The 23,354-nt window shown below is 53.7% G+C and overlaps 2 protein-coding genes across 3 annotated transcripts in view; both read right to left on the reverse strand.

The window, feature by feature from the left end:
- Positions 1–373: 373 nt before the first annotated feature.
- Positions 374–12,796, reverse strand: Igsf22 (immunoglobulin superfamily member 22). Its single transcript, XM_023719336.1, is given in 17 exon segments — positions 374–628; positions 2,147–2,371; positions 2,374–2,415; positions 3,416–3,560; positions 5,470–5,629; positions 5,631–5,715; positions 6,948–6,986; positions 6,989–7,049; positions 7,154–7,242; positions 7,345–7,480; positions 7,540–7,557; positions 7,560–7,657; positions 8,455–8,535; positions 8,678–8,702; positions 9,925–10,094; positions 12,239–12,305; positions 12,646–12,796. Coding segments are annotated over 17 exon segments (1,620 nt in total). The 5' UTR covers positions 12,784–12,796; the 3' UTR covers positions 374–587.
- Positions 12,797–16,431: 3,635 nt separating this feature from the next.
- Ptpn5 (protein tyrosine phosphatase, non-receptor type 5) overlaps positions 16,432–23,354 on the reverse strand; it is a 56,278-nt gene continuing 49,355 nt past the window's right edge. Inside the window, exons 9-14 of one of the 2 annotated variants that reach the window (XM_004634930.1) lie at positions 20,882–20,961; positions 20,558–20,695; positions 20,082–20,192; positions 17,434–17,594; positions 17,250–17,363; positions 16,432–16,909 (exon numbers count right to left, since the gene is read on the reverse strand). In XM_004634930.1, coding sequence (XP_004634987.1) covers positions 16,816–16,909; positions 17,250–17,363; positions 17,434–17,594; positions 20,082–20,192; positions 20,558–20,695; positions 20,882–20,961 — 698 coding nt within the window. In that variant the 3' untranslated portion in view covers positions 16,432–16,815. The remainder of the gene's footprint in view (positions 16,910–17,249; positions 17,364–17,433; positions 17,595–20,081; positions 20,193–20,557; positions 20,696–20,881; positions 20,962–23,354) is intronic. The other variant, XM_004634929.3, reaches the window with a different exon arrangement.

The raw sequence follows: 23,354 nt of genomic DNA on the forward strand, positions 1-23,354 counted from the left end.
CTGAAAGATGTTTGAAACTCAGTGAACCAGATGACTAGTTCCTTGTGGCTCTGATAGTAGGAGTCCTTGGACACTAACAAGGCAAAATTCTAATCCTTTCAAACACCAGCATGCTCAATAGAGACCGGCCTGGTGTGAAGCAATGGAAGGAAGAAGGACGGGGAGAAGGCTGAAGTCAGAAGAGTGGGCCTTGCCTGGAGGCTGTAGGGGAGCAGCCCTGTTCAGGCCTGGCACGGGGCTGGTTGCTCTGCTGTGGGTGGGTTTGGAGCTGGGTCCCTCCTGCACTCTGTCCACCTCCTTGGCCGGGAAGGGTGAGCATGCATTTATTTTATTTTATTTATGTATTTATTTATTTTTGTACTGGGGATTGAACTCAGGACCTTGCGCTTGCCAGGAAGGCACTTAAGTTGCTGAGCTGTCTCCCCGGCCATTCTGTGCACTTACGGTCCTCTGCTTGCACAGAGTGTTTACACTGGTGTGTACCAGAGGGCAAATAGAGCTTCGACACTGTGGCCATCTGGAGAGTGGGCCAGAAAGCCCTGCTCATGCAGCCTCGTGGAGCTCACATAGGATGCTTGGGTTTCTTCTCAGGCTCTGTGGTGGGTGCTAATGGTCTTGTCATCTTTGTCTGAAAACCCAAAACAAACATTCATTAGCTAATGATGTTGGGGACCAGGTAAGCTGCTGGACTTTGAGGTACTACACAGGACCTGGGACTGGGCCTTGGGACCCTCAATCCCGGGTTGTCTGTTCATGTGGTCAAGAGTTGCCAGGGGTCCTGCACCTGACATTTCTGGAGCACAGGGCCAGACACTGCCCCGCTCTGTCTCATTCGGGCCTCACAGCCCCCAGAGGTGAGGAAATGGGCTGAGAAGGTCGTCTGCTAAGGGTGCATGGCCGGGCAGTAGTGGTGTCGGGCCCTGGGCCCACGTGCTTACAACCTAGAGTGAAGTCAGGATCTCCAGCTAGGCAGGGAATGCCGCCACCTCCTCCGGTGCCCCTGCTGGCCTAGTTCTGTTACACAGTTTGGCAGTCACTCTGCAGGCTTTATCATCTCAATGTCAGACACTTAGCAGAGTGCTTGAGGGACAGCAAAAGGATATGGTTCTTGTTCCAAGGAAAGGCAACTATAACTGGATGGATAAAGTCAAGAATCACGGAGACCGAAACAGTGGCGTATAGAACTGAGGGGGTGACAGGCTAAGCCTGGAGAGATGGGGGTACCTTGTTGGTTGAGATTTTACCACAAGGATCAGGGGAAACCTGGGAGGGGGGTTGGACAAGAGGGAGCGAAGCAGGTCCACTCTATTGGGTTCATGCTGCTCGCTGTGAGGACAGTGGGCTGTGTGGGAAGGAGTGAACTGTCTCCCCCCTCTGTGCACATAAGTGAGCAGAAACAAGTCACGAGTACATGGGAGGGGGCTTCTCCAGACTTCCCTGCTTGTGCCTTCCACCTGTCCTCATCCTGGACCACTAGTTTTCAAAGTTGATTGCACATCAGGATCATTTACAGAATTTTATTAACATCCAGATTCCTTTCAGAACTTACCAGAAAACTCATGATTGTTTTGTCTGGTTTAGGCCTAATGGGAACCTCTCCTCTCCTCTCCTCCCCTCTCCTCCCCCCTCCTCTCTTTTCTTCTCCCCTCCCTGCCCCTTCTCTCTCTCTCTCTCGCTCTCGCTCTCGCTCTCGCTCTCGCTCTCTCTCTCTCTCTCTCCCCCTTTTTCTTCTTTCATTCAAGGGTCTCACGATGTAGTTCAGGCTGGTCTTGAACTCGATGTAGCTCAGGCTGGCCTCAAACTTCTGGTGATCCTCCTGCCTCAGCCTTCCAAGTGCTGGGATCCTAGGCATGCCTCCACCATGCCCAGCAATATTTTTTCTAAAGGTCGCCTAACCCCACTGTGGGTTGCGAACCATGGCTTTATCAAGAAGTCACAAATACATCTACAGGAATATAACAAAAGACTTTGCGAGCACAGGAGAATGGTAACCCTGAGTGTCTGCACCAACTGTTGCAGTCAGATTAAATAAAGAATAGTGCCAGTGACACCGCGAGAGTTGGTTAATGGCCCAGGAAACTGTGGTTTTGCTTCTGTGTCCCACAGAGGACAACCCGCCCCTGCCTGGCTCTGGTCACGCCCTCACCATAGACCGTGAGGGGGCAGCTGCTGCGGTCACTGCCCGGCTCATGAGCACACTACTCACTGTCACCGCAGGTGGGGAGGACGGTGGTGCACATGCCGCTCGATTAGTTGAACCAGAACTTCGAGTTGGCCGTGGGGTTTCCAAGGGAGGCACAGGTTGTGGTGCAGTCCTGGCCGCGGAGCACTGGATGCAGCTTGAGCAGGATCAGGAGTGCAGTGGGGGGCACCAGTCCTCCTGGTAGGGCTTGAGCTCCACACTCAGGTCCTGGACTGCATGAATGGAAGAGGCAGGTGGTGGTGAGTGGCTCCAGGCATCCTACTTGTCCCTCTAAAGGCACCCTGGAGACCCAGCTTTGTGGAGCCACAAAGATCTGGGCTGGATTCTGAGATGCCAGCAGCTGTAGGGAGCCCAGTTATACTGATTCCTAAAGCCTCTTCCGTGCGATCCCCCACCCCACCCCCACCCCAGCGGTGGCCCAGTCCCCATCCACTCCATGATTCCTAAGCCCAAACAGAGGTTGCATGATTTTACATTTTCCAGACCAGTAGGGCCTACCCAGCCCCACCTTGTCAGGTCCAGGTGTTCACAACTTACCCAGCCAGACCCTGCCTTAGTCTCACCTCTGCATCTTCTTTGTCCCACTGGCCCCTGATTCTCCTGCTTGGGATGCTCTGCCCGCTCACTCACGTCCCCTGCCTGCCTGTTGGACTGGGGACTTCTCCTGAGCCTGAGGCAGCAGATGTCCTGGAGTCACAAAAACCTGTTTCTGAAGTGTCACCCTGCATTTGGCAGCCCTGTGACCTTGGGAGAATTAATCTTTTGCTGAGACCCATTTCCTCCTTTGTAACATAAAGACTAACAATAACTTCCTTTCATGGGAATAATGGGTAAAGAGCTCAACATGCAGTGCCTATTCAATAAACATTCACTCTTTTCTTTCCATGGGACTCTAGAGATTTTGTTTTTTAATAAAGCTTCCGGTCCTAAGAGGTCACTCTGATTTTTAATGCCTTTATCCTCCTCCCCCCGCCCCCCGTGACCTATTCCTGTTCTCTCACTCTCAAAGCTCACCAGATATGACTGCAGAGACTGAAATGAGGCCTTTGCCCAGTGCCTCTAAGGTTCAAAGTCTAGGGTTGCAGGCCTTGGAGATAAAGAGAAGAGGGGCTGACAAAAGCTTCCCTAACCTGTGGCACGACATGCACAGCTGTGGGAAGCTGTGTCTAGGAGAGGAGACGGCATACCTCTGTCCACTGTCCTACCAGCCACGTGCATGTGACACCCTCCCCAGAGGATTCTGGGGCATGAGATGATACAGCCCTGAATCAGAGTGCCCGGTGCTGTTGACGAGGAACTGGGAGTAGTTGTTGCCCTTGGTGATAGCTTCCGGGCCCTGGGTGGTGAAGCCATTTTTCTTTCAGGTCATGTTGGGTGATAGTGAACCCTGGGTGAGGACAGGAGGTGGCACGATCATCACTGCATGGAATCTGGGGGAAAGCCCGCTGTTGATTGCTAAGGAGTCTCCCACCAGGCTCCAGCGTAGGGATTGGGTAAGGGGCAGAGGAAGACAAAGAGCTGGGGTCAAGAACAACTCCCAGAGGAGGCTGTGTGGATGCAGGCGGCTGTCACCATGTGACTCCCCAGCCAAGCACTGAGGTCAGACTTGGGTGTGGGGCGAAGGAACAGACATAAGTAAGGACGTGAACTCCTTGCTCAGGAAGACTCGGTGTTCAGCAGCTTCCCATCCCGGGCCCCTGCACCCATACCCCCACCAAGGCCTCATGGACATCAGTGCACTCTGCAGACTGTGAGCATCTGTCTCCCCATCAGCGCCTCACTGGTGTGTAAGAACCTGAAGGCAGTTTGTGTCTTGCTTGTTTCTCAGGCCCTAACACTCCCCTTGTCACGGAGTGGGCAGTATTTTGTCTGCAATAACGGGTTTGCTGGGTTGGGGAGATAGCTCGGCAGTCTAAGCAGCTGACTGGCAAGTGCAAGGACTCAGGATTGATCCCTGGTACCACATGTTGTGCCTGCCCTGGAACCTGGGCGCACCTTGCTGGCCACAGAAACCAGGCATGGTGGCACACACCTGTAATCTCAGTGCTGGGGAGGTTGAGACGGGAGGATACTACAAGTCTGAGCCACATAGTGAGGCCCTGTACTACACAAATAAATAAATAAATAAGGGTTTGCTTTACTTTTATTTTTCCTTCAGCTGAGGACCCTGAAGAATTATCTAGGGGCTGGTGAGATGGCTCAGTGGTCTAAAGCACCTACTTAGAACAAGCTTAGCAAAAAAGCACAGGGATGGGGCTGGTGAGATGGCTCAGTGGTCTAAACCACCTACTTAGAACAAGCTTAGCAAAGCACATGGACCGCGGTTCAATCCCCCAGCACCACGTGCCAGCCAGCCCCGCCCCCTGGTGGTCTGAGTTGGCCACACACACACACACACACACACACACACACACACAAATAAATAAAATTAAAAAAAAAAAAAAAAGAATTATCTAGACCACTGTCCAGGCCCAAATATGGACATTATTTTTCAGTGTTGAGGAATGAACCTAGGGCCTGGTGCACGCTAGCAAGTGCTGTACCACTGAGCTACACCTTTAGTCCTGGATTATGTTTCTCTCTCTCTCTCCCCCCTTGAGATGGAGGCTGATTATATTCCTTAGGCTGGCCTCAAACTCCTCACTTTAAGCAATCTTTCTGCCTCAGTCTCCTGAATAGATGGAACTGTCGGCACAGACCACTGTGCCAAGCTTTGGGTGACGATGACTTCCTCATTGTTACCATTAGTGATACTGGGGGCCGAGCCAAGGCCTTCCCCACTGAAATACATTCATAGTCTTTTTTTGTTTTGACATAGGGTCTTGTTAAGTTGCTCCAGGTAGGCTCGAGTTTGTGGTTCTCTTTTCTAGCTCGGATGGCTTATTTTTGATCATAGCGTCATGCAAGAGGAAGGCTTGGATGTTTGTAAAATGTAGGGCCTGAGCCCGCATGCCTGTCTGTGCCCTCACCTTGTGGTGGCAGGGCATAGACCCCTGCATCTAGCCCACAGGTTTGCCCAGCCCCACTTCGTTCATGGAAGAAGGATTTTGGCCTCTCGGTGTATAGCCAGGCCCCTGAGATGTTACCACCCCTGGCTTTCTGTGGCCAGAGACCCTCTTCAGCCTGTGTCTCAAGGACGTGGTGGGGGCGGGGGTCTCCTATAGGCTCCTACTGTCCCTGGGAGATGTCCCCTTAGTCCTGGGCAATCTCATTCGCCCATGGGATTTTCTGCAAATACATCATAAGTCTCCAGTAGTAGTCCCCACCTTCCAAACTGTCAGAGTGTGGATCTGCCAGGCCTTTCCCTCTTCCACCTTGGTGCTGGAGAAGTTGGTCACTTTGCTGTCTGATTCACCTATATTAACCCAGGACTTCATGCCAGCTGCCTTCTGTTCCACTATGAAATGTGTCACAGGCTGCCTGCCTGTCCACTGGGGCCTTCCACTTCCCGTGCTCACGATTATCCTAGAGTTCCAGGAACTCCACTCACCCCTAGGGAGGTTTGGGACGATCTGGGAACAGACAGCAGCTTCACAGTGCAGCATGGGAACGAAGGCCCAGAAAGGGCTTAATTACTGCTTAGCAGAGGACTGGTGGGCTTGGGGCACAGCTGCATGCTGAGCCTTTTTGGGGTCCCCTGCTCTATCTTCCTAAGCCCATCCCTGTAGGACTTGCTCAAAGGCCCCAGTTTTTGCTCTGAGTCCCCCTGTTCCCATCCAGATGCGCTCTCTTCCTCTTTGAATGTCAGAACACGAGGGGTCTCTGGCGTCACAGTCTACCTTATGTTATAATTGCTCATCTGTCTACCACTTCAATCCCTTTCTGGTAGAGGAATCACTGAAGATACTTCACTTCTCTGTCCCTGAGACTGAGAACACAGAGGACATTTCTTCTTTCCACCCATAACTTGCTGGAAGTACAGGCAGAGGTGGTGATAGGATGCTTTGGACCTCGAAAGTAAGCGCAGTGAGGCCTGCTGTTATCTTGCCCTCATCCATGCTGAGACCCATTCCAACCCCATTCCCGCCCTCATTTGGCTCTTAGGTCATCATCCTCCTTCCCGTCTCTCTCCATCTCACCCCTCATCCCACTACTTTTGCCAGTGGACCGAACTTCTGCTCTGAAATCCCATCTGTGTGTGTGTGTGTGTGTGTGTGTGTGTGTGTGTGTGTGTGTGGTACTGGGGATTGAACTCAGGACCCTGCGCTTGCCAGGCAGGCGCTTATTGTACTGAGCTATCTCTCCAGCCCAGTTCCACCTGCTTTACCTCACTTCCTCTGTAGCTCTGAGCAGTCCTCACCATCCAGCCAATCACAGCACTTCAGTGACACACTGGGAGGTTCCAATGTGCTGCGCACTCAGCTGTGCACATGAAAATCACCAGCTACAGGGGCTGGAGAGATGGCTCAGTGGTCTAAAGCACCTACTTGAAATAAGCTTGTCAAAGCACAGGGACTGCGGTTCAATCCCCCAGCACCACATGCCAGCCAGCCCCGCCCCCTGGTGGGCTGAGCTGGCCACACACACACACACACACATAAAATAAAATAAAATAAAAAAAAAAAAAAAAAAGAAAATCACCAGCTACAGAAATGAGGGCGGGACTCACTGTGTTCCTGTTGGAAAACTGAGGCTAACAGGTTCAGGTGGCCAAGGCCACTTAGGAAGTGAGCGTCTGGCTGGAACACCCGCCAGTTGTTCTGGGTCTCCTCCCCAGCCTGCCACCCACCCTGGGCCAGGGCACCCAGCACTCTGGGATGCAGTGTGGCGGTGCCCGTGCTTGGTCATTCTTGTGCTTGAGCAAGTCCAGGCTGCTGTCTTCTCACACACAGTTGGAGATGGTGAGCTGTACCTGGTCACCCTTGTTCCTCCTCTGTCACTTCCATTTGTCATTGTGCCACGGCAGCTTGGGCAGCGTTCCTGCCTGCCTTGGTGTGCCACATGGTCTACCTTCACAGCCACGGGTGCACTTCCAGTACCTCTAGGGTGGACGGGTGGATGGTAGGAGCATCTGCTCAAGGGCTGCAGGCAGGGGTCTACTGCACGGGCAGGGGGAGGAGTCAGAGGGAATGGGGGTGTGGCCACGAGCATGTGGCCAGGCCACACCTCCCTGAGCTCTGTTTGCATGGAGTCCTATGTACCTTTGTGCCTAAGCTTCCTCTTCGCATCCTTGGCCCCGAGTGGGTACTTCTGCTCTTGTCCTGGGCTCGTGCTGGGGAAGATGAGCAGGTGCCCTGCATCCTGCTTCACGATCTGCACGCCAGGCAAATCCGTGATCTGGTTGGGGCATGGGTAGGTCACCTCCTTCACCCCCTCCCCTGGCCCCTGCCTTGGACCTCCTTGCCATCCTTCAGCACCACGTGATCTCCACCTTCCTGTTGTTCAGCATTATGCACAACTTGGCTGGGCTTGTGCTGGGATTCTGGTGGCCACGGGCGATGGTGGCCACACACTCTGAGGAGAAAAGGGTGTTGGGACCGAGTCAGGGTGTGGGGTGGAGGATGACTCGCCAGCAAAGGGCAGGTGGCGTGACTGTAGGAGTAGATAGGCTACAAAGTGAGTTCAAGACCAGCGTGAACTGTGTAGCGAGACCCTGACTCAGAAAGACCCATAACCCCAAGAAAAATTCCTGCAGAAGGCCTCCAAAAGGACTGAGGGAAATGACCAGGCTCATTAGATAACAAGCCCTTCATCCCCACCCCGTGACTGTAAGGCTTAGGAGGGGAGAAGTATCGTGGGAGATGAGAGAGGAGCCGCTGCTCCAGGAAGAGGCGTTATGTCCTGGGGCCCATTACACGGATTCTATAATTACAGGCTCCATGCTTACTACAGTTAGCAGAGTGAATGAACGAATGCCTCTACCAACACCAAAACGAAGGGAAAAAGAAACTGAAACTCAGGGACACCCAATGTCACCTCTCTAAGAAGCAGTAGAACTGGGGTTTAAACCCAGATCTGTCTGACTCCAAAGGCCGATCAAGCACAAGAGGGAGAGGAAAAGAGAAGAGACAGGTAGAAGGTGGTTTGGGCACCTTCGCTGCTCTCGCATGGGAATTGCAGCGCGTGTCTCAGCGCGTGCGTGGGACGTGCACAGACACCAGTGCACACCAGTGCTTCTGTGAGCCCAGCCCCTGGTCTGCAGGACCCGCCCCCTGCGGGTGCTGACCTCCACTTCCGCTTCTTCATTCCACACAGCTTCTTGAGCAGTCCTCAGGAGTCAGTACAGCTTACTCCATGCAGAGCTTTTCAGTCCTTCTTGGGTACCTTGGACAAAATGTCCAGCATCTCTTCCTCATCTGTCACTTTCTGCTGCTTCTTGGGGGCAGGAGGAGGGGACCAAGCTTATACTGGGTGTCTCCCTCTGAAGACTGGGGAGCCTCTCTCAACCTTGAGATTCCTCCCATTCTTGAGCGGCCTTTGAGAAGCTTCAGCTGGGGAGACAGCACCTGGGTGAGGGGAGCAGCCCCCAGTCTCATCTTTCCTTCAACATCTTCTTGATCTAGTTTTTCTTGATGTGAGGACAGAGGACTCAAGGTCAGACAGAGGGTGCTGATTCCCAACAGAAAAGGCCAAGAGAAGGTGCTGATTCACCTTCTGTCCTAAGCAAGGACATAGTTTAGGTGGCACCTGCCTGCTCAATGCCTGTAATGTAATTGTAGATGTCGGGGTCATCTGAGGTCAGCAGTTACAGTTGGGTCAAAAATCAGTCGCGTGTTAGTGGGAGTGGGGAAAGAAGCAGAGAGAGACTTCTCATGAGATGGAGGAAGAGTGGTTTTGAGGAGAGGGAAGATGGGTGTCCATGTGGATGGGGTGACCTCTGTGACTGGAAAGTACCTAGCAAGTAGCTGATGTGTGTCCCTGGCCTGATTCCATGGCATACAAGCACTGCTTCACTGCCTGGACCATGAGCTCCTAGAAGGGACTTCCTGAGTTGAGACTGTTATGAAGTTTCTGGCACTATGCATTTCCTTACTTATCTCCTTTGTCTTCTTGGTACCAGGCCCTGGGCCGAGCTCACAGGAAATGGTGCATAAGCCTGACTGGGTTCCTGTTTGCGCCGTGCTTACAGCACACCAGCTGGCTCTTGGAAGTCCAGGCTCTCAGAAAGCGCTTGCTGGGTGGAGGAGTGTGTTTCAGGGCAGCCGGCAGGGGAACTCTCGGGAGCTCTGCAGTGCAGTGGGGCCAGGGCCTGGCCTTTGGGGGGAGAAGGAACCCACTTCCCTCAGGGGGACTCTGTCCTGTGGGATCTTGAGGAAGAATTCTGTTGTTCACAAGGGAGGTCAGGGCAGGTCCTGGGTAATTACAGAGATAGGCATAATTACAGGCCCTGGTGTCCCAGTGACCCATCCCTCCCTTTCCTCAAGTGGCTTGAAGGCTGGGGCTGCAGCTGAGCACCAGTGCTCAGAAAGTGACCCAAGGAACTGGTTACACTCAAGGGTGAGCGGCCCTTGGCAAGGTTCTTCTGGATACCCCAGCACCTCGACCTTACCCCTGCTGCAGGACCCACCATGAGATCTTGAGGTCACTGTGCAGTCCTCGTTCATCCTTGCTCCACCCACTCTGGACCGGCCCTCTGCCCAGCCTTGTTCATCACTTGGCCTCTCCACCTTTGGCCAGGCCCCTGCCTAGCTCTGCTTGGTCCTGAGGGTAACCATGGACCCCAGCGCACCTGCAGTTCCTGCGGGACCCTCAGCTTGGCTTCACCAAGGTTTGTGCATTGCATTGGGGGGTAGGGTGCCGCTGTGGGAGTGACACAATCTCTGGTGAGGAATTGGGTGAGATTTCTCCATGAGCTCAGGGAGGCTCTCACCCTCAGGGATGCTGGAACTCCGGGTCACCAGGAGAAGAACTGCATGAAGTTCACGGACCTCTGCAACGTGGCTTTCTCGGTCTTAGAGGGCAGGTGAGCATCAGATGAGGCTCAGGTGGAAGCACAGCCTGGGATCGGAGGACTCATCTTTGATTGACAGCCTGGTGGAGCAAGGGAACCAAGGGCATTGAAGGCTTGTGGGATGGGACCCCGGGTCATTGTGTTATGTCAGATTTCTGTCACCAGAAGCCACCAACTCCTTTTATCCCCCAGGGCTGTCTGAGCATTCTTTTCTTCTTTTTTAATTTTGAGGTTTTTTTTTTTTTCCTTAAAAAGGAGACTTTCTGTTTGGGATTGTTTTGTTTCCTGGACTTTTCTCCTGAAAATCCTGGATCCTGGTAACATAACTCAGGCCTGCTTCTCCTGGGAGGGAGATAGTTTAGCTGAATGTTGTTCTAGATTCTCTGCTGTCACTCTGGTTTAGCTTTATTGGAGTATGGATTTATTAATAAGACTTTTTTTTTTTCAGAACTGGGGGTTGAACCCAGAATTTCCTTCAAGTTCCCTACCTCCTGCCTTTTGCAATTTTAAGTTTTGAGACAGGGTCTCAGTAAATTGACCAAGTTGGTTTCAAATTTGCAGTTAATCCTCCTGCCTCAGCCTTCTGAGTAGTTGGGATTATAGGCGTGGGCCAGCATCCCAGGCAGGTTTAGTGATTTTTTTTTTTTAATGTATTTGGTATGGGGTCTCATTATGCAGCTCAGGCTTGTAGTGATCCTCCTGTTTTCAGCCTCTCCAGCTTTGGGATTACAGGCATGCGCCACTGTGTCCAGACTCGGTCTCTGGCTTAGAGCGCCCAGTGTGGCATGCGGGACCGGGAATCGAACCCTGGTCCCGGCTCTTGCCTAAGCAGGTGCTTAGAGTTTGGTGATTCCTGAAAGGAAAAGACACACCTCAGCAGGGTTCCATGCGGGAATCACCTCATCGGAAGAGCAGATCCACTTTTTTCTTGGTGTTGAGGATCAAACGCTGAACTAAGCATGTTCTCTGTCACTGGGCTTTACCTCCAGCGCCCAGAGCATTTCAATGTAGTAATATAATTTTGTATTTGGAAGACAAAAACTGGCTATGAAGGATAAAGTATGGAAAATCTTGGCTGGTGAGTTAGCAAAGAAGAACACCAGCTCTGATTCCTGGGGTCCTTTCTCTGTGTCTGGAATGGGGTTTGCCACATGTTAGAGATGGCTTCATTTGACCCTCCCAGCATCCCAGTGAAGCAGGAGCTTTTGTCATCCCTGCTAATCTGAGGCACAGAGCTGAAAAAACAAATGTGCTACGAAGCCCTCATAGCCTGCTTTTAAGTATAGACATAGACAATGTCATTTATTTTTTTATTTTTATTTTTTTAATTTTTTTTTATTAATTTGTGTGTGTGTGTGTGTGTGTGTGTGTGTGTGTGTGTGTGTCCAGCTCAGCCCACCAGGGGGCGAGGCTGGCTGGCATGTGGTGCTGGGGGATTGAACCGTGGTCCCTGTGCTTTGCTAAGCTTGTTCTAAGTAGGTGCTTTAGACCACTGAGCCATCTCACCAGCCCCAGACAATGTCATTTAAATGGCAGTGTGCAGGCATGTCTTTTACTTGACCTCCAATGTGTATGCAAAAAAGTAGGTTTGCATCTGAAAATTGAAAGGTTTCATATAAAAGTTCGGGTTGCTGTATTCTGCACCCTGGCTCGTGTCCCCATCTGGCAGCAGTCTGTGGAAGCTGAACTGAGGCTCCTCTGCACGTAGGGTGCCAGAATGCCTGATGCAATGGTCTGCTGTTTGACTCAGGTTTTGCCATTTTTCTGCTCACACCCTTACCCCTCTGGGGTGCAGTCAGGCTGAGAATCACTGCTATGAATCTTGTGTGTTCCGCTTCTGGTCTACACCACTGACCTCAAATCCCAGCTGCTGCACTTGCTCTGCTTCAGTGGCCAGGAGTGGTTGGTGTAGAGTGTTTGTCTGGCCTTGTCCTTGTGTGCAGCAGACTTTGAGTGGCTGTGTCCTGGGACTTGGAGGGAGAGGCAGTGACTTTGAGGATGTATATTCAATAGCCTGGACCCTAGCCATCTTTTAATAACGTTCCACTAGCGACATGACCTAACCAGTCTGCTTTGCTCCTGAGATCCTTTTTCAGCTTTCTTTTGGATCTGCCCTCCCCCAGGTCTGGCCCCCAAAGGCTAACAGCCTCGGAGCTTAAGTCGCTTGTTTATGTGTTCATCTTGCCTCCACCAGTAGCAGGTCTCCCATTTCTTAAGTGGGACAGGGTCAGCATTACTCGTATGCAGATAAGCATCCTACCTTCTCCTAGACCTGAAATTCTACCCCAGGACATAGAGTCTATTTGCCTCTGGGTCTGATCTCCTAAAGCAATTAAGAGTTTATCAATCCATCCTACACACCCATGTGATTGATTTATTCCTTATCTGTCTTCCTGGAGCTCTGATCTGTGGGTGAACATCCAGAGCTCCCACCTGGAAGCATAGGTTGGGGTTGCTATGGGCTCCAAGGTGCCCATGCTAATGATAAAGTAAGAGTTCTTGTGTAGGTGAGTGTGGGGGAAGAAAGGCTGCCCCTTCCGGACACTGGTACCGCCCCCCTTGCTTCCCTGGTCCTGGTTGTCTGGGAGAAGGTGTGCATGTGGGTGGTGGAGCTGGAGAACTCCATGGGCACGGGTTCCTTCATGGATATAAGCTCCTGTAGCATCTGCTGGTGGTGAATGGTCGTCATGGTGATAGCAGGCTTGGGCACTCACCTGCGAGGACCAGGAGAGGATGAGGTCATGAAGGACGAGGGAAGAGGGCTATCTAGAAGTGACTGCTCATCCTCTCTCTGTCTCTGCTTGTTCCTCCCATATATATTTTCACACATTTGCATGTGGACACAAGAAATGGAATGTACAGGAGAGAATGAGGGGAGCAGGCAGCACATCTTTACTCTTGGATCGCTTTGCTTCCGGTTTCTCCTTCTCTGATTGGTTACAAGGGCCAACATTCTTTTCCTGATGTACTTGCCAACCAATCATGCCCAGTTAAGAGCCCTGGTTAGCGGAACCAGGGAAACAAGGGTGGATGTTTCACCAGGAAGGAATGAAGTGAGACCAAAGAAGAGACTTCTTGACTCAGCTATATGGAGTGGGCCTTAAAAGAAAGATGTGGATCCTCTTTGGGATCGGGGTTCCCCTGGTGTTAGTGAATGCTAAGCAGATGAAAGTGTATTTCCATAGCTCTGCTTTCATTTGCCACACAGTAAAGGCAGATATTTAGTTCCCATTTCTTATGCTTTTGTCTGAACTGCTGGGGGCCGTAGAGATGGCTCAGTGGAATAAGCACTTTCCTGGCAAGCACAAGGGCCTGAGTTCAGTCCCCACTTCCACAAAACAAACAAACAATGAACTGAACTGTTATTTCAATCACATTTTAAAAGCACTATAAAATCTACCTCTCCTCACAGATAGCTGTGTGAAGTGCCTCATTTTCTCCCTGAGCTACTCCAGGCAAATGTGGATAATTGCTGTTGTCTTTCTTCTCTTTACTTTTTTTTTTGGTACCAGGAATCAAACTCAGGACCTCATGCTTGCTAAGCAGGTGCTGTGCCACTGAGCTACATCCCTGGCCCTCTCCTTCCTCTTTTTGTACATCAGGAAGTCTACTACACACACTTTTTTTGACCTTTTTTTCCTCCACTTACTCTATTTTTATTTAAGTACTATTTTTTATATATTTCATACAGGGTCTCACTATGCAGCAGCTCAGACTTGTAGTGATCCTTCTGTTTTTAGCCGCACCAGCACTGGAACTACAGGCATGTCACCCACACTCAGGTCTCGGTGGCAGGTTCAGTGCACCTGGGAGCGGGGCTGGAGTGGCATGTGGTGCCAGGGATCAGACCCTGGTCCCTGTGCTTGCCTAAGCAGGCACTTAGTGTGCTGAGCTATCTCACTGGCCCCACTTACTCTATTTTTGAGATCATTACATAGCAGGTCATGGAGATTCCTCATGGGTAAGAACTCCATAGCATTCTGATGAAAGGAGGTATCTTGCCCAGAAGAGATTTACTTGATCAGACTGCAGTTTTCAAAACCCTTCTGGTACATGAGGAAACTGATGTGGAGAAAAATGACCTGTCCCTGGTCACTGGGAGCACAATCCAAGCTCCTTGGTGCCAGGCCAGGCCCTGCCAAGAGCCTTCACCTGAGCTCCTGCAGTGGTTTGAAGCTAGGTCCCACTTCTTGCTGTACATCTCTGTCTGGGCTGCTCCACCCTTGAATCTGAGACCACCCCCTCAGCTTGTGCTACTGCCCCCTCTCGCTGTCTCCTTCATGCCACGCCACCGGGCTCAGAGGGTACCAGGCTGGGCCCCGAAGGAAGAGGGAACCCTTATCTTTTGTGCAGCTCCGTACTTCCCACACTTGAATGCTGTGTCCACAGCTTGGAGGCTCAGCTAGTGCCTGCGCTGCAGGGTGGGCAGTCTCCCCACTGTGCCCCAAGAGCAAGGCTGAGAGTCTTAAGTCTTTGAATGCCTGCACCCTGGGGGTGATCCTTTACTCATAGGCTTCTTTAGCCAGATAACTCCTGCTTTGGGAGTTGGTGGCAGCGGTGGCAGCTGCTGGATTCAGGGTTGGAGGAAATCTTGGGGCCCAGGAGTATGTTTCCTGTGTCCCCTGGTGGAAGTTTTCTTCTCAGTGCTGCTGGGTGGGACCTGCGAACCGAGGCGTGTATGTACATTCACACACTTGGGTTCACACATGTGTTGTTCAACAGGGGCCAGGAACAAAACCCAGGTCTTTGTGTTCCCGGGAAGGGGAAGGATGTACTAGGGAGGGCAGGGAATCTGCTACACAGTACAGGTCCAGGGGGCAACATTCAGGCTGCACCGCGTATGTGGTGCATGCACAGCCTAAGGGCTCTTACGAGAACTCCCTGGGGAAGGAGGGGGGCCGCGAGCATGCCACTCCCTCCGCACTCCCAAGCCTGATCTCCGTCATGGGGGTGGAAAGGCCCCTTCTGCATAGGTAGAGCTCACTCTGAGGACAGCTGACGAGCAAGACACTTTCTCCAGGGCCCCCACTTGGACGCTTCAGCCAGCCCCATTCTTCTAGTCTGCAGCAGGCTCTGCATGCCTGGACCCTTGAGCAACCCACGCAAGGTCTTGGCCCCTTGTAGGGACCAGCTGGCTGGCCAGAAACCCTGCCCTGGAGTGACAGCCCTCTGCTATCAGTTGTGTCACAGCTACTTCTGCTCCACTCCAGGGGCCAGGGGGTAAGAATAGAGCAAGAGTGTCTGAGATGGCTTAGCATCCAATTCCCTGGGCCCTTGGGAGGGGTGACTCTCAGCCTGACCTTGCAGGGGGATGGCTGGGCTGCAGCTGCTTTGGGGACCTGACCCGCGGGGCTCACATGGAATCAGTTCAACAGGGAGGAACCTGGGAGCGACCTGAACGTGCCCTTGTCCCAGCCTTGACCTCTCTGGCCCACTTGATGCTGCTGATGGCCTTCTGACCACAACGAAAGCTTCCTATAGCTGTTTTTGTGATCCCTCTAGCCTAGGGCACCTGGACAGGGTGGGGCTGACTGTGTGTGAAAATTCTACAGAAGGGATTTTGGCTTTTCAAATTTGGTCTTGTGCCATACCCCAAATCCCCACAAGGGGAGCCAGTGAGCACAAGCAGAAGGTTCAGGGTGCTTGGGTGGGAAAGAGCTCAAAGCCTTGAGGTACAGGGAGGCAGAAAGCAGGATGGAGAGCTAAATCACACAGACCCAGGAGGCTAGTTTTGCTCAAAATGCTCTGTTTATTGCTCTATTCAATGACCACGGGCGAATTATAAAAAGACACCAAATGTCTCTGTTGTGGAATAAATATTTAAAGTTAGCAATAAAAACACGTGGCTCCAAGATAACACGTTGCCAAAGAGTCATGCATGCCCTGCTGGTGGGCTCTCAACACACACACACGGACACGGGGACACACGCAGAGCGACACGCAGTAAGACTCTCGGGACAGCTTTCCCACCTAACGCAGGAAGAGGCGTCACGGATTTTGGGGGCTGAGTCCCCACCCCGCCCTCAGAGCTCCCTCCTGTCACCCCCACCTGTCCCCTTCCTCTCCCATGCCTCACATACTAGTCACTGCCACCTGTGCCACCTGAAGGCACCTGACACCCCAGGCCACCTGGGCTGTGATGCCCACCCCAACCCAGAGGCCGTCCTTGGCTGGGGGCTCCCTATGTCCGGCCTCCAGGTCCTCTGCAATCTCGCCCTCTATGTCCGGTGTCTCATCAAAATGCAGCCTGCCTGCTGGGGTTGGTGGGGTGGGGGACCCGAGGCAGGCACCTCTGCCTGGGCTGCCAACGGGCCGGAGCTCAGACCCCTTTCCTGGGCTGAGGAGACACAGTGTCCGGTACAGACAGCAGAGATGGATGGACAGACAACACGCTGCGGCAGGACACTCAAGAGTGCGGCATGGAAATGTTATGGATCAAGTAGCGATGGAACCATTGTTAAAACTGAGGTCCCTGGGCTGCACCGCGTGGGTCAGGCTCCGGGGCCCCAGGCCTGGCCTGGCACATTCCTCCCCGCCCTCCCCACTCCCCGTATATACAGTAGGAAAAGCTATGCCGGGGTGGGGGCCAGGCCAGGCTGCAAAAGGAGGGAGGGCACACGCTGGAGGGGAGGGGAGCAGGGCGGCGGGGGGAGCAGGCCGGGACCCAAGGCATGGCCCGGCTGCTGGGCAGGGCCTGGAGGAGCTGGGAGGAGGAGCACGGTCACTCCAGGGACTGGCGGGACAGCTGCTTCTCATAGAGGCTCATGACGTGGTGCACAAACTGGTACTGCTCACAAGTCTGGATCATGCCACCCCTGCCCGGCAGAGATGCACAGTGGGGCTGGGCTGCCTGAAGGGACCCTTACCCAAGGTGTACCCGTACTTAGGAGCCGAGCTGGGGCCTTGTCTTTGGGCAGTGTGGAGAGGCAACCCTGGCCAACCTCCATCCCTGCCCTTCCTTGCCAGGGACACAGACTGGGTGTCCTAGTGCTCTGGTCTGCCCGTCCACCAGCTCTGTCTCCCGTTTCCCTCCAGAAGAGGACTGGGCTGCAGCCCATCCCTAGAGAGCCACCAGGTACTCTGCCTGTTGTCTTGTCTGTGTTGTCTGCCCCTCCCCCGTCAGACCCTCCCTGCTGCCGCCCCACCTGGGCTGACCTGTCCTGTCGGAGCTGGCACGTGGTCTTCAGGATGTCCACCACGCCCTCGTGCCGCAGCTGCTGGCAGCAGATGCTGGTGGCAATGAAGCAGCCGGTCCTCCCGATCCCTGCACTGAGGGCATGGGGGAGGGTGGGTGAGGGGCGGGCCGCAGGGCTGGGGCAGGGAGGTCAAGAGAACCCACCTGCAGTGCACGACAATGGGGGCACAGCGGGCCCCCTCCTGCTGTGCTGCCTCTTCCACCTCCCGCACCAGGTGGAGGAGTGGGGGCGCCCGGTCCGGGGTCTTCTGATCAGGCCAGGATGTGAACCAATAGTGCTTCAGGCCTCGTTCTTCAGTTCCGCTCTGTCCCGGAAACAGAGGCCCCGCCCCCGACACGCATGAGCTCTTTGAGCCCAGAGCAGTGACAGGAGGAGGGGAAGGGGCACAGGGAGGAGAGGCCTGCAGTCCTCTGGTCACCGCCCCCTGCTCCAGGTACCAGGCAGAGGCCCAAAGCAGTCTCCACTGGCCTGTTCTCTGGTGCTGGGTCAGCGACGCCGAGATCACCCAAGAGGCCAGAGGTTACTTTTTCAATTTATTGTTTTCTACGTTCTCTATCTTGACAAATGTCTCAGGTGTCTCTTAGTCACCAGACCTGGAGCTCCTTGACTTCTTTCCCCTGGCTGTGCTTTGCCTGTCCCCACTATCACCTCCTCTCCACCACCACCACAGCCCTTGCTGTGGCTTTGATTTCTCTACCGCGTTGAGCTTGGGATCGGCTGTCCACAGCACACATCTGCGCATGCTGCCCTAACACTCTTGGCCAGGAAGATTGCATCCTTCCAAATCCGTATGTTCAAACCTAATTTCCAAAGAGAGGGTGTCTGAGGGTGGGGCCATATCCAGACTTCCCAGACTCCAGGCCTGGGAGAAGTGAACCTGCTGTCTTTAGGTCACTTGTCTCTCGTGTGTTACAGCCGCCTGAACTAAGACCTCCTTGAAGGTTCTCACTGTGCTCTGAATAAAACCACTCTCCTTAGTCCCAGGACTGGCAAATAAGAGCCTGGCAACCTCTTCTCTCGCAGGCACCTCTTACTGCATCCTTTACTTGTGCTCCTGGGCTCTCAAACGTTTGTAACAGGATCTGTGCAGCATAGTAAGTGTGTGTAACACACACACACACACACACCACACACATGCACACATGTCAGAGCTGTTACATCGTGCATGCCTTTATTTATTTATTTTTTTTTTGGTGGAACCGGGGATTGAACTCAGGCCCTTACGCTTACCAGGCAAGCACTTATTCTACTGAGCCATCTCCCCAGCCCTGTGCATGCCTTTAACTGTTATCTTTTTTCTATTCCTGGTTGCCTCTCACTCTTTCAGACTCCTCCAACACCATGGCTTCCAGGAAGCCCTCCCAAGCCTGGCAGCTGGCAGGGCAGCTCCTGTATCCTCACCTATCTCTACCTCGGCACTTAGCACTTCATGGGTGCTTCCTGATGAAAGAATCCAGGCTTTGGATAGCCTGGTACCCAATTCGAACCAAGCCCAGGGCAGGAGGTTGTAACACCTTATGGACCAAAGTGAATGGCTCCCACCCCAAGATGCTCTGGCTCTTCCCTAACCAGCCCTACAGCATTGAAGATGACCATGCCCTGTCCTACAGCCCCCTTCCAGGAACTTCCTCTTGGGAAGCAAGTTCGTTTGGTTTCTGGGTTACCTGGCTATGACAGACACCACAGCCTGCCTGCCCTTCAGGTCCTCCAGAAAGGCTGTATCTTGGTGCTGCTTGGGTGAGCGCAGGCCTAGCATCCTATCCAACAGAAGAAGGGGCAGCTCAGAGACCTGCTTTGTAGGCTTTGAACTCATTTTCTGGACCTGAACCGGCTGAGTGGCTGTTTTTATACAGGGTCTTCACAGTTTTACTTCACAGATCAGACTTGTGGTGATCTTCCTGTTTTCAGCCTCCCAAGCGCTGAGATTACAGGCACGTGCCACTATGCCTGGTCTCAATCGTCCTCGTTCTCTCAGCGCACCGTGGGGGTGGAGGGTATCACGGCATGTGGAAGTTTGAACCCTGGTCCCTGAAGCTGCTTAAGCAGGGGCTTTAATCCGCTGAGCTATCTGGCTAGCCCATTGAACAGCTGTTTGCATTAGTGGAGTGTGCATCCTGTTTCTAGGTAAGGCATCAGGTCCTGGTCCTGGCTCAGAGTTATTACAATGGACTTTCCTTTCTCAAACTTGTCAGTTCTCAGAAACAGAACCCACTAATCCCTTGGATGCCAAAGGAGCAGTCTGTTCTGCTTTGCTATCCTGGAAGCAGCATAACTTCAGGGTGGGAGGACACCTGCCCCCACTCTTCTGGGCTGCTCTGAATTGCTCATACCGTGCGCCTTCTTCCTTTTTCCTGCCACGTTTGCAGCTACAGCCTTCCTAGGCCACCCCAAAGCAGCAAGGAGTGCCTGCCCTCTGGTGGACACACGGGGCACCGCAGGTAGAAGCCCAGCGGGCCCTCAGCAGGGACACTTTTAGGCTGGATCTAAAGTCCTAAGGAGCCCTCAGGAAATTGCGGGAGGCTGTGAAGTCCCTTTACCCCGTAGTTCCTGGTCTTGGGAACACTTTATGCAGGGCTGAATGACACTGAATGGCAGTGTGCCCACAGCCCAACAGCATTCAAAGCAATGGTGCTGTGGGAAACGCAGCCGGCACCTTCGCCACTGACACAAACCTCTGTTTCAGCTTCAGTGGCCTTCTGGGCTTTGTGGGGTCCCCAGCTGAGACCCTTGTCCCAACACCCAGTCCAGCCCAGCCCAATCCAGCCCAGCCCAGCCCAGCCCCAGGCCTCACCCTGAGGGAGATGAGCCGGAGCCGGTAGTCCTCAGTGTGGATGACCTTCTGCACGGTGATCTCCACGCCGTCATACACCACCTGCTCCTCCGGCCAGTACTCAGTGCACTTCTGTAGGGGCCCAGATGAGGCTGGAGATGGCCTGTCTCCTCCCACACTCCCTCCATCCTCCCCTTGAGCCAGTGGTGCCATATACATGGGCAACAAGTTGGCTGCCAGTGTGGGGTTCAAATCTTAGCTTCATGACTCGTAAGCTACTTTTTCGGGCTTCAGTTTCTCCATCTGCAAAACGGACACAATACTAATCTGAAAGTTTTTTTCTGGGGGCTCAATGACGTAGGCCATTATGGGTGTAGACCAGAGCCCAGGTAGTTGGAGCAGATGGTTTCACCTCACTGGGCCTTACGTTTCATGGTGACGGGAGCGCAGCCGCTACTAGGTCCACAGGGGTGCTGGAAACGATGCAGGTGCCCTACCTCATTCATCTCCTCGATGTTGGTGATCATGACGATGATAGGCGTGTGCTCTTGCCACACCATGCGCCAGAAGTCGGCCACCGTGCTGACGATGGGGCCCTGTGTGGCGATGTACACCTTCTCCTCCCCGCGGTAGCCCTGCGACCGGCCAAGTCCACACGGTCAGGGTGGGAGGCTGTGCTGCCGGGGCCCAGGCCCTACACCACTTCTTCCCGGGGCTGACAGATGCCAGAGCCGCTTTGCGACAAGCCTGGAAGCCGGATCCCTTCGACTTGGCGGTGGTGGTGGGGTGTTACGTGGGAGTCGTGGGGGTGAAGTACGTACCCGGATGTAGTTGGCGTTGATGTAGCTACTCAGAGGGTCCTCGGGATCTGGTGAGGTCAGACACACTCTGCTGTGGGGATCTGGGGTAGAGGGAAGACAGGTGAGGCTGGTGGCTGGGCCCTCGCATGCCGGCCCCACTTCCAGAGCACCTACATCTCCAAGACCTTAGTGCTTCTTCCTTTCCCTGCCCAAAAGCAAGACGCCGATGATCTGTCCCTGGTAGGACTCGGATGGAGAGGAGAGACGAGGAGCCCAGGGAGGCCGGGTCTCACCTCCGGGGCACCAATGCTTGCCTTTTGCCTGTGTCCCAAGTGTCCCAGTGCTCACTGCACCTTGTGTTCGGGAGTGGAGAAAGCCAGCTGAGAGGAGTGACCTAAGGACAGGCCCCACACAGCAGGCGGCAGCCGGTCGTTGCCTCCGTGTCACCTTGGCAAGCACAGGCCCTTGCTAAGTCTTAGTTTTCTGATCTGGAAAATCGGGTGCAAAGGGTTCTCTGCGAGAGCTGTGGAGAGGATGCCCAAGCAGGCAGACACGCAGGTGCTGCGCAAGCGGCAAAGTTCTTTACGAATACAAAGCGCTGTGGATTTGAGGAGCGGGCCGGTGAGAGAGCCAACTGAGATGAGTGCAGTCTGCCGTGTGAAATGTGCTCACGTGGCCCCCAACCTTTCCACCCACCCCTTCCACAGCGGCAGACCCGGAAACACTGCGTCCTTCCCGAAGAAGGCCTTCTGCTCCAGCTGGAGCCCTCCCTGCACTGACAACCAGTCCGGAGGGTGAACGGGCCCTCTGGGGGGTGCGGCTTTTGCTTACTGCTTCTCTGGGCCTCAGGTTCTCCACTCTAGTAGGGAGGACTGGAGTAAGGCCGTGGCCGGTGTGCACCATATGGGTCCTCAAAGGCAGTGCGAGCCTGCAATCCGAGCCAGAGAGCCTGGCTTCCAATGACTAGGGTCACTAAGCGACTCCGTGGAGTACTGGGAATGCCGGCGCGGCCATTCATCCTCCTGTACCTTCTCTAGCAACTGGAGCTGCTCCTCCCACCATGTCCTCACTTACCTTTCTGGTTTTGTTTTTGGAACACGGTCTTGCTATGAAGTCCAGGGGCCTTTGCGCTCACCATGGCCTCAAACTCATGGTGATCCTCTTACCTCAGCCTGCCGAGTGCTGGGATTACAGGCGTGTGCCACCATTTACCGTATTAATGGGTGTCAAGAAGGACCCATTGGTGGGGCAGTGGGAAGTGGTGGGTGTAAGCCGCCCTCGCCAGCCTTTCCTTATGCCAGGGCTGCTGGTGGTGACGCACCATGGAGACAGTGCTAAGGATTCTCTTCCACAGGGCCTGCCTGAGAACTGCTTCTGTGGCATGTGAGGACAGACTCCTAGATCCACAAGTCCTGGTGGGTGCTTAGTCCAAAGAAGCCCCAGCGTGAGGAAAGCAGGCCAGCAGTGGGCGGCCAGTGAACACCGCACTTGGGCTACACAGGGGATGTGCACTTGGCTAGGCCAGGTGGGCTTCCTAGAAAAGGAGGCAGTTGGCTGGGGGTGAAGGGCTTGCAGGAGGGGGAGAAGGGAATTCTGGTTCCAAAGCACAGGGCCAAGGTTAGAACAGAAAGTGTGTGTGTGTGGGGGGAGCTGAGGAAGAACCAGAGGCCAGAGTCTCTAAACTATGCTTAGAAAGGGTGACAGTGGCAGTCTTGAGGACAGCATGACCGGCTTCCTGCTTTGCACTGCTGGTGGTGATGGTAGGCTGGATGGAGAGGAGACTGTGAAGGCCGGGTGATGACTAGGTGACTACACTGAGAAGCGCCAAGGTCACAGGGCTGCCCTGCCTGCCAAGACTCTGGGGTGCTTGTATGTTGGTGTCATACAGTATTCCCTGGAACTGGGGAATCCAGAAGCCCAAACCCCCCAAAAGTCATTTGGAATTGAGGATGAAAGGGGGATTCACTCATTCATGAACTGCTTCAAACAGGGTAGAACGCAGCCATATACCAAGCGTGGGACACGGTGGAAAGGAACAGGAATTGCTCTCGAGGGTCTCCGTCTCTGTGCTGCCCCCTGGGTGACTGACTACTCTGACACGGACCATCTCCAGAATGACCACTCACTAGGCTGGGAGCAACAGAGCCTGACCTGCCCTCTGCCCCCAAGGCTGGTCTCTGAGGACACAGGCTGGACATATGGACCTCAATAATCAGCAATCAGCAGTTGGCAGTGCAGTGTGGCCCGCATGGCCCATAGCCTGACTCCATCAAGGGTCGCTGGGAGAAGCCAGCAAAGCCCTAGCTAGGTTCTGCGGTACTGGAGCCCCTCCTTCCAGGTGGAGCCTGGAAGGAGAGTGCAAGAGGAGGGAAGAGGTGAGTTGCTCCAAATACTGCATCCTGGCCTTAAATGGTGCTTGTTTAACCGGAACTACCTAGAGACTGTGTAACCATGGCAACCACAAGTCGATATTTTAAAAGTTAAAAATAAGTCA

The sequence above is a fragment of the Octodon degus genome, unplaced genomic scaffold (genome assembly GCF_000260255.1).
Source record: "Octodon degus isolate 3935 unplaced genomic scaffold, OctDeg1.0 scaffold00067, whole genome shotgun sequence".
NCBI lineage: Eukaryota > Metazoa > Chordata > Mammalia > Rodentia > Octodontidae > Octodon > Octodon degus.